Genomic DNA, 13,031 nt, shown 5'->3' with positions numbered 1-13,031 from the left:
AGGCATGATAAACTGTGTGATTATGGGCAGTGTTGCTAGAAGTCACCTAATATCAATGTTGACACATTAACCTTCCCCAAAGTACCAGTCTTGGCTTCATTTGGTGTTCCAAAAACTGTTGTTGGTTGAGCAAAGTAACACAATGGGATGAATATAAAAGGGCAGATCTCCGCATCTGCCTTCATGAATGGAGGAGACAAAATCCTTATCTGGTCTCTTTGCTGGCTGGTCATATTTCTCCATTCCTCATATCCCATAGAAACCCTTCCACAGGATTCCAGCTCTGCAGGTGTGTTGAGAGTGGGGTTCAGGCACTGCCTACACAACTTTCTCACCATATTAATGTACTGCTGATACCCATGGATGAGTTGTTGACAATTGAGACCAAACATGGGACATCTGGTTCTTAGTGCATGAGCCTCAACTGTTGGTATTAAAACAGCCAGTTCTCTTTTAGCTCATCAATCTCTAAGTGGCCTAGCCATCACTAGAGGGGGACACAGCACAACATCGAGTGAGCATGGTTTACATGAACATAGGAGCTTCCCTGCCTCTGCTTTTAATGGAGATTGGGATAGGGGAAGGTGGGGACAGTGGCTTTCTCGGAAGTCTGGTATCAGAAGCCAGATGGAGCTGTTCTGGCGTGGAGCCAGGTAAGGACCAGAGGCAACAGACAGCCAACACAAATGCATGTGGATGGCCCTGGTCGCACATCACAGAAGTCACCTAATATCAATATCAAACAAGTGTTCAGATTTTGGGTGCTGAACCCCCAGTTTCATACACATGAAGATGCCCTACTCCCTGGGAGAACGATGTCAGCAAACTCAGCAAGGGGAACCCTGGAGAATTTCCTGTCCTTAACCTAAGTTGTTTACTGTAAACATTCTGGCTTGTTGCATACATATGTATATGAATACCCATCACATCAAAAGAAATGGCGCTTTTGAAAATGATGCAAAACATACTACTTCCCATTGATTTGGCAACCCTCCAAGTAAACTCGACATTTAGGAGATAGGTAGATCTGGAGGGTTAGCTCAGCTATTTCAGTCCTTAATCCGACACAAACATTAGATGTAAATTTCAGGTCCTGAACACCTGGTCTTTAAAAGGGGTCATGACACATTTTGGAAGAATTATTATATTAAAGCCCCACTGGCATGGCCAGTTCCAGTCTGGAAAATTACGTTACCTATAATTAAAATTCCCCTTCCAGTTTCAATGGGATAGCGTGTTCATCTTCACTCCCTGTCATACACTGTTCTGTAGTGCTACCGTTGCTGTTAAATAGTTGCTACTCTTCAACTCACAGGTGATGCATTACACTGACGTATTTTCTGTGTATGCCTTTGTTCCGCAAAGTGCTTTATGATCCCCCGAGAATCTAAATGAAAGGTGCTATATCAAATGTAAGTCATTGTCATTATTGTTGTATTAAAAATAAGGAGCCAAATCCTAACCTGCAGGATTCAGGAATGTTAGGCAGGCCCTCACCCTCGCACCTGGTGTCTCAGCAGTACCCTGACTCATTTTGAGCATGTTCAAACCAACGTGGTACAAGGGGCACAAAGTTCATTCAAATGAGAACCCTGGCCAATATGCCCTCCATAGATCCTGAGCCTCTATTGTCCCTGTGCAGGGACTACAGGAGTTAAAGCAGCTTTGAGGCTGTAGTGGACTCCATGAAGTGACACACTGGGGGAATACAGGAGAGAGGGTGGGAGGGGGAAGGGATAAGGGGTTTTGTTAGAAGCATCCAACGAATAGCCAGTTCTGAGTTGGGGAGGTAACGGTTGTGCATGTGATTGTGTGTGAAAGAGAGGGAGAGAGAGAGAGCGAGTGAGAGAGGATACCAGAGGTCTCTGCTACCCACTTGCATGTCATTTGCCCAGCCCTGGGAAGGGGATGTCTTTTAGAATGATGATCTCCTGTCCTTCCTGGCTGACAACTTCATTTCAGAGCACTCAGCTGGCTTCTTAGGGCTTGTCTACACTTAACATGCTACAGTAGCACAACTGTAGCTGTTGCGCTTCAGTGGAGACACACTACCTAGGCCGACGGGGAGGACCAGGGAATCCCATTGTCATAGGTAATCCACCTCCCTGAGAAGCAGTAGCTAGGTTGATGGAAGAATTCTTCCATCAACCTAGCGTTGTGTACATGGAAAATTAGGTTGGCTTAACTATACTCCTCAGGGGTGTGGATTTTCACACCCCTGACTGACGTAGTTAAACCGACCTAATTTTCTAGTGCAGGCCAAGCCTTAGTTTGAGATCCTGGCTATCAGGCAACACCTCCTTCCCCAACATCACTCCCTTGCTCAGTCTCCTGTCATATATAAAATCTCAGACTCCACCTCCAAGCATGGGGTGTGTGTCTGGATCTTCTCTGTGGCTGCTGCTGCTGAGGGTGAGTCTCTCAGCTTAGGATTTGAGTAGCAGGTCCCTGATCACAGAGCCAACACAACACCATGTTCAAAATTAGCCCTAACTGTGTTATAGAGGTGGGGTAACATAACTTTAATGAGTTGGGGGATGCCCTCAGAGGCACACAGCAAAGTATTGTTCATGGCTGTCCTTAGGTATATTGCAGTGAAGCTTGGCACCACATATGCCATTCATACTATATTGATTGGGGTCTGGATCTTTTATCTGACATTTTCTTTCATGTCTGTGGAGCTGAGAAGAATGTCTGATGGCAGGTCTTATGACTCATAAGGTCAAGTTGGTCATGTTAGTAGGTATCTATAGAATAGAATATACTGATCGGCTTTATTTGGCATTTTATTTATTTACTTACTTACTCAATATGTTGATTATGCATTTAATATATACATTAATTTAACATTATCTGGAAGATACTAAATGCACAAAAGTCAGGAAATTCAACATCCGTATTCCCACAGCAACAGTAACTCATACCTTAAGCACGTATGTAATATTTTTCATCTCTGTAGATGGTGATAACTTTTGTGCCTTAATATTAGGTATATGTAGCATCAACCAGAGTTAAAGTTGCTTTGGGAGCCATAATTTTGAGTGTCCTGACTTTTGTGTATGTAAAATATTATTTGTAACGTTACCTTAACATAGCTAATGCATATCAGTGTGAGATTTAAATGATCACAAGGGGAAATAAATACAATATTCTTGTTAGCGTACTGCATTGTCACTAGACTACTATGAAAAAGGTCTCCATCTGAAAATGTTCACTTTCAAAAACAGCTTGTTTCATAGGTCATTTTTGCAGTTGCTTTTTCTTTCACTTGAATTTTAACTCTTTTTAAAGGGGGGGAGGGGACAAGCACTAAAAATCTAGGGGACAGATTTTCAGAATAGGTCAGCTCCCATTCTGGCACCAGAATAAGTGGCCAGGTTTTCAGAAGAGCTCAACACATTCAGTGCTGAATTCTTTTGAAAATCTGGCCATTGGAGTCACAATCGGAGCTCCTGGGTGCTAAGCACATTAAAAAATGTGGCCCTGACTTAGGTGCATAAATGGGAGCTCTTTTTGAAAATGTGGTCTCCCTTAAGGGCGTTGAGCACTTGAAATTCGGAGCTTTGGGAACTTTGAAAATCTAGCCCCCAATGCTTATGTTGTCAAAGGCAATCTTGGTTCCTATAAAGGGTAGGCAACCTATGGCACGCGTGCTGAAGTCGGCACACGAGCTGATTTTCAGTGGCACTCACACTGCCCAGGTCCTGACCACTGGTCCGGGGGGCTCTGCATTTTAATTTAATTTTAAATGAAGCATCTTAAACATTTTAAAAACCTTATTTACTTTACATACAACAATAGTTTAGTTATATAGTATAGACTTATAGAAAGACCTTCTAAAAACGCTAAAATGTATTACTGGCACACAAAACCTTAAATTAGAGTGAATAAATGAAGACTCGGCACACCGCTTCTGAAAGGTTGCCGACCCCTGCTATAAAGTAACACTCTTTGTGCTTTTATGCCTTTATTATCCAGTTTGGGTCTGGGTCCTCCTGGCTTCTTAATGTGTGATTTATCTATCTCTATCCAACTACAGCTAAGGTGTATGCCAAAAAATGATCTCACCATCCTACAGTCAGTGACTCAGCAAATGAGCTGATCAGAGTGGGGGCCTTTTGCTGAGCCTATTAATCCTGGGTAGTTTCTCTTCCAGATGTTTTCTTCTGCACATATAGCTGCCCATGCTTGGCAGCCTTTACTGAAGCTCCTATATAGTCAGCCACCAAGATGTGCTTGAAAGCAGTGTGAACTGCCTCTTTCCCCTTGCCTCCGAAAAACAAATACTGAAAGTGACACCATTCTGATCCTTCCATCATCTGCTTGCCATGTGTAGCTAGGTCAATTCTGAGCCCATGGATATCTTTTGGGAATGCAGAGCAAAACACTAACCAAATAAGCAAGGGACTGCAAAGGTTACTGTGTGATAAGGTGGAAACATTATACATCATAGGATGACAGTCAACAGAAAGAAAGAAAATCAACAACTAAAAAAAAATCTAAATAAACAACTTTGTAGAAAACATGCCATTGAAGGCAGATTGCATGCAGAGGTGGAGATCCTCAGCTGGAGCTCATGCATTGGAGCAATGACAATTTACACCAGCTAACAACCTGCCCTAAGCGTGTGGATGACACGAGCAATAAAACTTTAATCTACAACCAAATTCTTGTTTTTTTTTCCTTTTGTCCTCAAGAACTATGATCAACTTTTCCATGAAAACAAAGCAAACACCATGGTCTATGAGCTACATAATAATGAATCGTTTGCTCACCTCTTTTGAAAACTTCATAGCGGATGGAAAATCCTGCTCCATGAGTTTCATAATCAGAGACAAATTTAATAAAGAGAAATGGTCCTGAAGACACCAGAGGAGCGGGAGCAATTTTTCCACAGTACTTTCCCCATACGCGCCCAGATGCATTATCTCCATCAATCACTTCAACATAATCATACCTGATGGATAAATGGAAAAAAGAAACTTTTAACTTACAGGAAAGAAAGAGATTTAATTAATTTAGAAACCATTGCTATACAACATAGATAATCAAGAAAAATGCTAGCCTGCTTGGAAACTGCATTATGCTGAGAGATGTAAGCAAAATGAAATAATTAAAATGGACTACATCATGTCTGTAGACATCATCTGGCAACATGGAACTATTAGGAAGAATGGCGTCCATTATGCTTGCAGACAATGTCAGCTTAAGTAACCAATTAACAAAAAAAAAAAAAAAAAGGAAATCTCATGAGCACAATTCTGTATTATTAAATTGTGTTCCTTTGTCTATGGTGGTGTTATCAATACATAATGCATAGCATTCTTTTCAAACTGTGAAGTTCTGTTATGAATTCAAAATATCTCTTTGGCTGGCGCTCTCTATGAACAATACTTGGATTTCTGTATACTACCCTCTAAATATATGGCCACAGAATAATAAATGAATCCCTAAACATTTGATTTAGTTGAAAACTCCACTACGTTCCAGACCACTGGCAGAAAATTTGTCATTTTCCATGTTAGTTGGACAGAAATTGAGCAAATCTTACAATCCACACTTTAATTATAACACTTGATTTCCTTCAGACAAAAGTTGTTTTTTTTTAGAACATCCTTGTTTAAATATTTGAATTGAGTTGGTTTAAATGAATGTATTGTTTTAACATTCATATTCATATAGTAGATGATCACTAAACTCTTTGGACTAGGTCCTCATCCTCTGTATATCTGCTTGATTCCTATATACATTATTGGTGGAGATAAAAACCTATCAATAATAATTAATAGCAAATGTTTGCATGGGGACAATAGTGGTGCTACAAAGTCTTCTAAACTAGATCTGTCACCTTCAAGGACCTGATCCTGCAAGGCTGACTTCAGTGGAGTTGAAGGGGCTCAGCAACAGGCAAGCCTGAGCCTTATAAGAGAGATAAAAGCGAAGAATAATCAAGAACAGCCTTGAGCTGCAGGACTTGGCCCAGGTCCAAGGATTTCAAAGGCTCGTTGGTGGATGATTCTGGAGATTTGTATCAGCCCCTACTAGAGACAGGGAACAGCTGCCACTTACAGAACCAGATTCAACCTTTCCTAAAATTTGGGGGTGTTCTGTATGCACATTTTGTTTTGGGCCCATTTCTAATAATAAAGGGGCTGAGACATTGGAAAGCTTTTGTGTGCCTAAGGTGGTATATTTTTTTGTCTCATCCATATTGCCTTTTTATTTATCAAATTGCTGCTGGCCAGACAATTTCATTTAAGTTTCATATCTTACAACAACTGACATTAAAATGATGCTGTTAATTTGCTTTAGCCTTTTATTCTTCTATTATGTGCACTGAAATGTCCTGAGACATATTAATATACCAGAAATGGCTAAAAAATATCAGTAATATAAACTTTATCTGACAATTTTACAGTCAAAGAAAAAAATATCTTCATGATGACCAAAGTCACTTTTAATAACCCTGATCCAAACTATCTAGGGCACATGACATGTTTACATGAAGTCCCATGAGACAACTGCAACGATGATATCACTAGTTAAAGTGGCCAGCTTAAGGCTCTTTAAATTAAAAATGACATTACCTCATCAGTTAAAATTGTATGCCAGCTTTGGTATATATCAAGTAAAAAATAAAGCTGACACTGATGGAACTATAAGCATTAATCTATGTGAAATATTGTGATAACTGCATTTCTTTTGATGCACCTGATGTTTCTGGTAGCAGTTGCTCAGCCAGTAAATTTCACTGTCCCATTTCAAAGTGATGGAAATACAAAGAGGAATGTTTCTTTTTGAGATACTTTTACAGATGTTTCGTGTGTAAAAGGTGATGTGTAAAGATTCTGTTATTCTTTTTTTAATTGGGCTTGTGCCTTTTTTTTTAAAATCTCTTTATGCTTTAGGAAAAGGACTGAAGGTTGTGGGGTTTTTAAAAGAAGGGTTTTTTCTTTTTGTTTTATGCCTTTAGAAATATTTTCATGAATATCAACTTTAATCTTCTGTGACAGACCCAGACCAGTGGAGTACAGGAGTCCGGTAGAGGGCAAATATACTGGTCACTGAATGAGTAGTTTTCTGTTCCCTGAGTGACCAGAGCAGGGGCTGCACTAGAGTAATCAGGAACCCGCTAGAACCAGTTAAGGCAGGCAGGCTAATCAGGACACCTGGAGCCAATTAAGAAGAAGCTGCTAGAATCAATTAAGGCAGGCTAATCAGGGCACCTGGGTTTTAAAAAGGAGCTCACTTCAGTTTGTAGTGTGAGTGTGAGAAGCTGGGAGCAAGTGGTGCAAGGAGAGGGTGTGGGTGTGGGTGTGGGTGTGCTGCTGGAGGACTGAGGAGCACAAGCATTATCAGACACCAGGTGGAAGGTCCTGTGGTGAGAATAAGGAAGGTGTTTGGAGGAGGCCATGGGGAAGTAGCCCAGGGAGTTGTAGCTGTCATGCAGCTGTTACAGGAGGTATTATAGACAGCTGCAGTCCACAGGGCCCTGGGCTGGAACTCGGAGAAGAGGGCGGGCCCAGGTTCCCCCCAAACCTCCCAATTGACCTGGACTGTGGGCCCTTCCAGAGGGGAAGGTCTCTGAGCTGTTCCCCAACCCACATGGTGAATCTCTGAGGCAAGAAATCCGCCAATAAGCGCAGGACCCACCAAGATAGAGGAGGAACTTTGTCACACTTCCTAGAAAACTTATTGGATGTGTCAGAGAATTCATATGATCAGTTCTTACACCTTAATGGAACAGTTCAGGGTGTTGAATCTTTAACAAAGACATCCTTTCTCCAAAATGTTCAATAAACATCAAAGTTACAGGGTTAACGAAAAAAAAAGAGAGAGAGCATTTTAAACAGGCTGATCACAAGGTTTTTCTTTTCTCAGATGCTCAATATTTACTCTCCTGACACTCAGGATGTCATCATTTCATTAGTTGGTCATAGAACCTTCCTGTTTAGACTACTGTATATCTGAATTTCTGAAGTAAAATCAAGAACCCCTCCCATGAATATTTATTTAAATTATATAAAGCATTTCTTCCCTTTTTTCTAAATCATAAAGAAGCAAACAAAGGGCACAAACAGTATATTTTTCCATTGCAGATCACCTGTTTATATCTATCTATATATACAGTATATATATATACTTATATTTATATATATTAAAAAATTAATTATTTTTCAGAGTTTTACTAAGGCTCTTGTATGCAGTCAGAGATAACACTACACTATTAGCCAGGATGGGTAGGAATGGTGTCCCTAGCCTCTGTTTGCCAGAAGCTTGGAATGAGCAACGGGGGATGGATCACTTGATGATTATCTGTTCTGTTCATTACCTCTGGGGCACCGGCCACTGTCGGAAGACAGGATACTGGGCTAGATGGACCTTTGGTCTGACCCAGTATGGCCGTTCTTATGTACACACTATGTACCAGTTCCCCCACTAACATGCACTGCAAAAGATACTCAAATGAAATCCTCTCTCTTTCTCTTTGCATCTTCCTCTATCGCCATAGCTTATCTGCACTCTTCCACTTTTGTTTAGAATGAGAGAAAGTGAATGGTAATTTACACTGTTCATTCTCTGTGGTCTGGCTGATCTGCATCTGTATGTGACACAATTTTGATACTAATCGTCTGATTCTAGTGGATTTTGCAATTTATGTGCAAGCTGCATGGGATGATCCAGACCTGTTAAAGATCAGAGGGTTTTTAGGTGACAGATTTCTCTCTTTTACTTTAGAAAAGTAATAATGGCCATTAGAGACACTTTGCTGTGAGTGGGAGGTGGGAAGTTAGAGATGGAAAGGTTTAGAGATCGGACCTACACAATAAGTATATTGGCTTCTGCTTGGCAAGTACAAGTCTTATTCTAACAAATGGATTTAGATTCTTCTGCAGTGGAAGCTACATTTTATAGATGAGCTGCTGTACATTTGGGTATGGTATTTTGCTTATGGAAATCAAATTACTCTGGATTACAGTGGTTTATATTTGGAAACTGAAGTGCTTCTATCATTTTAGCACTTTTTCAAAATACCACCAAACAGAGAGCAAAGTGTATCACAAACAACAGTCCTTGTAAATAGGAGAATGTACAGTCACAACTTGAAAACGTTGTTGTTGCCAAAGAAGCTAAGAAAGCAGCTTGCATCTCCCTCTGGAGTTGGTAACAGTTCCACTCCATAAGTTTGTCAGTAGAAAATGCTGTGCTAGGGTTGCAGCTGGCATGTTGGCATCCCTCTTAGGAGACTGAATGTGTCACCTCAGCAGTGCACCCAGACGGTCTTGGCTCAGAGCCCAGAATACTGAGTTTGCAAATTTGGATCTCCCAGTCGGGAATTCATTGCTGCCAATGGTGTGGCAAATATTTCTTGTAATGTTATAGTCCTGTAGGGTTAACAGCACAGGCATGTAAATATAAATATGGAGCTAAATGCTACCTGAAACTTTAAGTGAAAAAGCAGGGTGTTAATGCATGTGTGCAAATAGGAAAGTTTCCCCTACATGGGTAGCATTTGGATATTGGCTTGGAGGTGCCCAAGGTACAGTAAATATACCCATAACATCCTATTTTTGACTCTCCACATTTCTCTGGGATCTCCCATTTCCACTATATTTAAAAATTTCACACTGCAGCCAGCAAAGCCCTTTGTGGCTTAGAAGGGCTGGATGTGGTTCTCTGTTGCTCAGTAGCAATTCACAGACCTCTTACTCGCCTTCCCCTCCCAGTCAGTGGCTGAACATGCCGCTACTAGAGAGTCATAATTTTATGGTTCAGTAAAAAAACGTCTGGGAAAAATTCCCATCAGAATGATGAGAGAATATAGAATTCCTCCAAGAATTCATACAGGAGTTTCAAAAAACTCATTCTCTTTTTGGAAAGTGTGAGTTACGGCTTCAGGAAAAAAGCCAGACAGCACCTATAAAAAAGAGCAGTGGGCAATGAGAAATGTAATAAACTACAAAACACGGCTTTTGGAGAATTCTTTATTCTCAGCTTCAAACAGGAGATTACAGTGCTCTGCTTATCTCTGTTTTTCCTCTTCTGAATATGTCAGTGGCCCCTGAAATGCACCCTAGCATGTCTTGCTATTGAAGGTAAAGGCAGACTGCTATAAAGCATTGCCTGCTGCTGAAGTCAGCTACCGTACCAAGCTACTCACAGCTTCAGAAGATTTTCTTGTTATTAAGGCAGCAGGATCTCATTGCTTTTACTTTAAAATCTTCTTCCCACAGACTCATGCACACAAATACACCGGCTGCTGAAACCAAGAATTCTGCCACTTGACCCTTTGAACCAAGTGTTGAGTGACCAGACACGGGTAATTTAGATTAGCACATCTCATAGATATATATATTCTGAGACCTATTGTGCTTTGTTCCTATTGGCTGATAACTAATATTTTGGTCAGCAAAGGCTCAAATATCTCTGCAAACCAAGAGTACCACCTGCCGAGTTACACGGGATATAAATGTCAAATTGGCACAATTAAATTTTGGTTGGATTTCAATCTCCAAATCAGAATTGTTTACACGTGTGAGAGAGTGAGGGGACTGTTCATATTCACCTTAATGTGTATGTATTTTATAAGTTATTCTCTGATTGTTTTAAAGATAACAAAGCAAGCAGAATTTACACCTAACTGATTCATGTTACAGAAGAGCTGTGAAGGTGGTTATGGGTGTTCCCCATCAAGAGAAGTGCTGAGCATTCTGGGAGGTTCATTAGCACTTGCAACTCTTACCCTCACTTCTCCCCACTATTTGATGGATAATTAGTGGGTCAAACTACCTGTATAACTGAGAATTATTTTCCCCTGAGGGGCAAGACGTTTGCCTGCATCAGTAGATTTTTGTTTGTTACCCGCACAGCTCTGCTTTAGATAAACAGAAGGACAGAGCATGAGGAAAACTAATAGAAGAATTGCAAATTCCATTACATCGGAAGTATTGTACCATGATTGACTGATAGTCAACAGTGTGAAATTTACTGTTGTAAATTTACCTGTGGTACCTGTGACACAGGGTAATCGGAATCCCAGAGCTCAGAGCCTAAGAACTGCAAGAACTCAAGGATACTAGCCCAAGTCCCAGATTATCAGCAACAATAGAAAAAACAAATACTATTAAAAAAAATCAAGCACAACCCAAACTAGGAACACTTTCTGGCTCCTGCAGTCAGTGTCTACCAGTCTTTCCTTCATCAGAGCCTTCTGCTTAGATTGACTGGTCTCTGGTAACTCTCATTTTATAGCTTGGAGGGTTTACCTGGCCCACCCTGCTCTTTACCTGTCATAGTGCTGCTAGACAACTCTACAGCTACTCTCATCATCAATCCCAAGCATCCAAAAATCATGAGTCCAGCTCCCAAAATAATGGGGCCCTAAAGCCTCAGATCTAGCTGAGGGAGAATTCCCCTGGTGCAGAAACTGTGGAGACAGCTGCAAGGCTGCCTCCCAAGTATCCCCTCTCAAATCCTGGCGTGGGCGTGTCCCAGGGTTGGAGCTCAGGAGAAGAAAAGACATGCTGGGGCTACAGCATGCAGCATTATGGAGATTCCAGGCAGCACTGAGATCCAAAGGGCAGCTTGGCATGGCTACCGTAACTGACACAACCACACAAAAGCTAAGTTACATTGCGGGGAGAAGGGGCTCTCCAGGGCCTGAACAGCTCAGGTTGAGCTTTCAGCTACTTTCTCGCCCTCTGCCTGGGCTATAAGTTCTGGGCTGTGCCTCACAGAGGTGCAGCACATGATCTCACAGCTAATTTACAATTGTCAATGTGATGGATATTTAAATAAATCACATAATGTATTTTTGCAATTTACTTCTATATCCATCACCTTGACAGCCTCTCATTGCTCACACACTTCTATGATTCTTGTATAGCCATGATTTTTTATAGTGTTTGTTCACTCAGGGCCAAATCCTGCTCACCTTCCTGATACAAAACTCCATTTGACTTAGGTGGGAATAAGGCCATCAGCATTTGGCCATTATTCACTAATGCACAAAAAATCATTAAATCACAATGGGTCTCCAATAATCATGTTCCACTGGACTACAAAACAATTTGCTGTAGCAAAAAAAAAGACAAGAAAGAGCAAATAAATGGAAGAATGAATTCAGTGGGCCAAATCCTGTGTTAATTTACAACCCTGCAACCCCACTGCAAACAACTGGCAGATCCTCAGTTGGAGTAAATCAGTGTAACTCCACTGATGTCAATGGATCTATTCCAGTTCATACTGAGAATCTGGCTCAATGGGGTTGCATGAGAGTAAGTGAGGACACAATCTGATCCCTTATATTTACTTAATATGATTCTACTTTAGATCAAATTACAATTGGAAAATTCTGAAATAGAAATGAGTATCTCATGAACCATTCCTTTCACTATAGGATTGAGTTCAATAATGTCTTCTGCAATAGGTAAGAAAGTATGAGGCCATGGGCTAAAATATTGCTCATTTACAATGGTGCTACCATTGGGCAGCACCACTGTGTGTGTCTACACTGTATCTGGGAGTGAGCCTCCCAGCCTGGGTTTATAGACTTGTGTTGGTAGGTCACAAAAAATTGCTGTGAAGATGCTGTAGCTCGGGCCAGAGCTTGGGATCTCAAGCACCCTGCCTCCAGCCCAAGTTACAACCACTACAAAGCCATTTTTAGCATGCTAGAGCAGAAACCCACCAACACAAGTCTGTGGACCCGGTCCTCAAGGCTTGCTCCCAAATGCAGTGTAGAAATACACTAAGATATTCAGAAATCCAGTCTGCAAAAGACATTTTACCAAACAAAAGGGCTTAATATTGAAGTCAGTGGTAAAACTCCCATTGATTTCTGTGGTTGTAGGATCAACCTTCAAAACTATAATGTAATAATCTCAAAACATAAAAATGGAAAACTCTACTGGGAAGGAACATTTCATTCTAAGCCTATTTAGTAAAGAACTTCAGTTCATAACTTTCTGGCATAGAAAGCCATTAAGTAAGAAAGATTTACAAATCCAAGAGTTCCACTTTAAGGCGGA

At 40.9% G+C, this 13,031-nt stretch overlaps 1 protein-coding gene across 3 annotated transcripts in view; it reads right to left on the bottom strand.

Annotated features, from left to right (window-relative positions):
* Window positions 1–13,031, bottom strand: part of NRP1 (neuropilin 1) — a 136,089-nt gene that overhangs the window by 75,874 nt on the left and 47,184 nt on the right. For all 3 annotated transcript variants that reach the window (XM_034760106.1, XM_034760107.1, XM_034760108.1), the window contains exon 4: window positions 4,776–4,957. In XM_034760106.1, coding sequence (XP_034615997.1) covers window positions 4,776–4,957 — 182 coding nt within the window. The remainder of the gene's footprint in view (window positions 1–4,775; window positions 4,958–13,031) is intronic.

Source organism: Trachemys scripta, chromosome 2 (genome assembly GCF_013100865.1).
Source record: "Trachemys scripta elegans isolate TJP31775 chromosome 2, CAS_Tse_1.0, whole genome shotgun sequence".
Lineage (NCBI taxonomy): Eukaryota > Metazoa > Chordata > Testudines > Emydidae > Trachemys > Trachemys scripta.
Note: the sequence above shows the minus strand (reverse complement) of the source record. Positions and strands in the feature narration are given on the sequence as shown.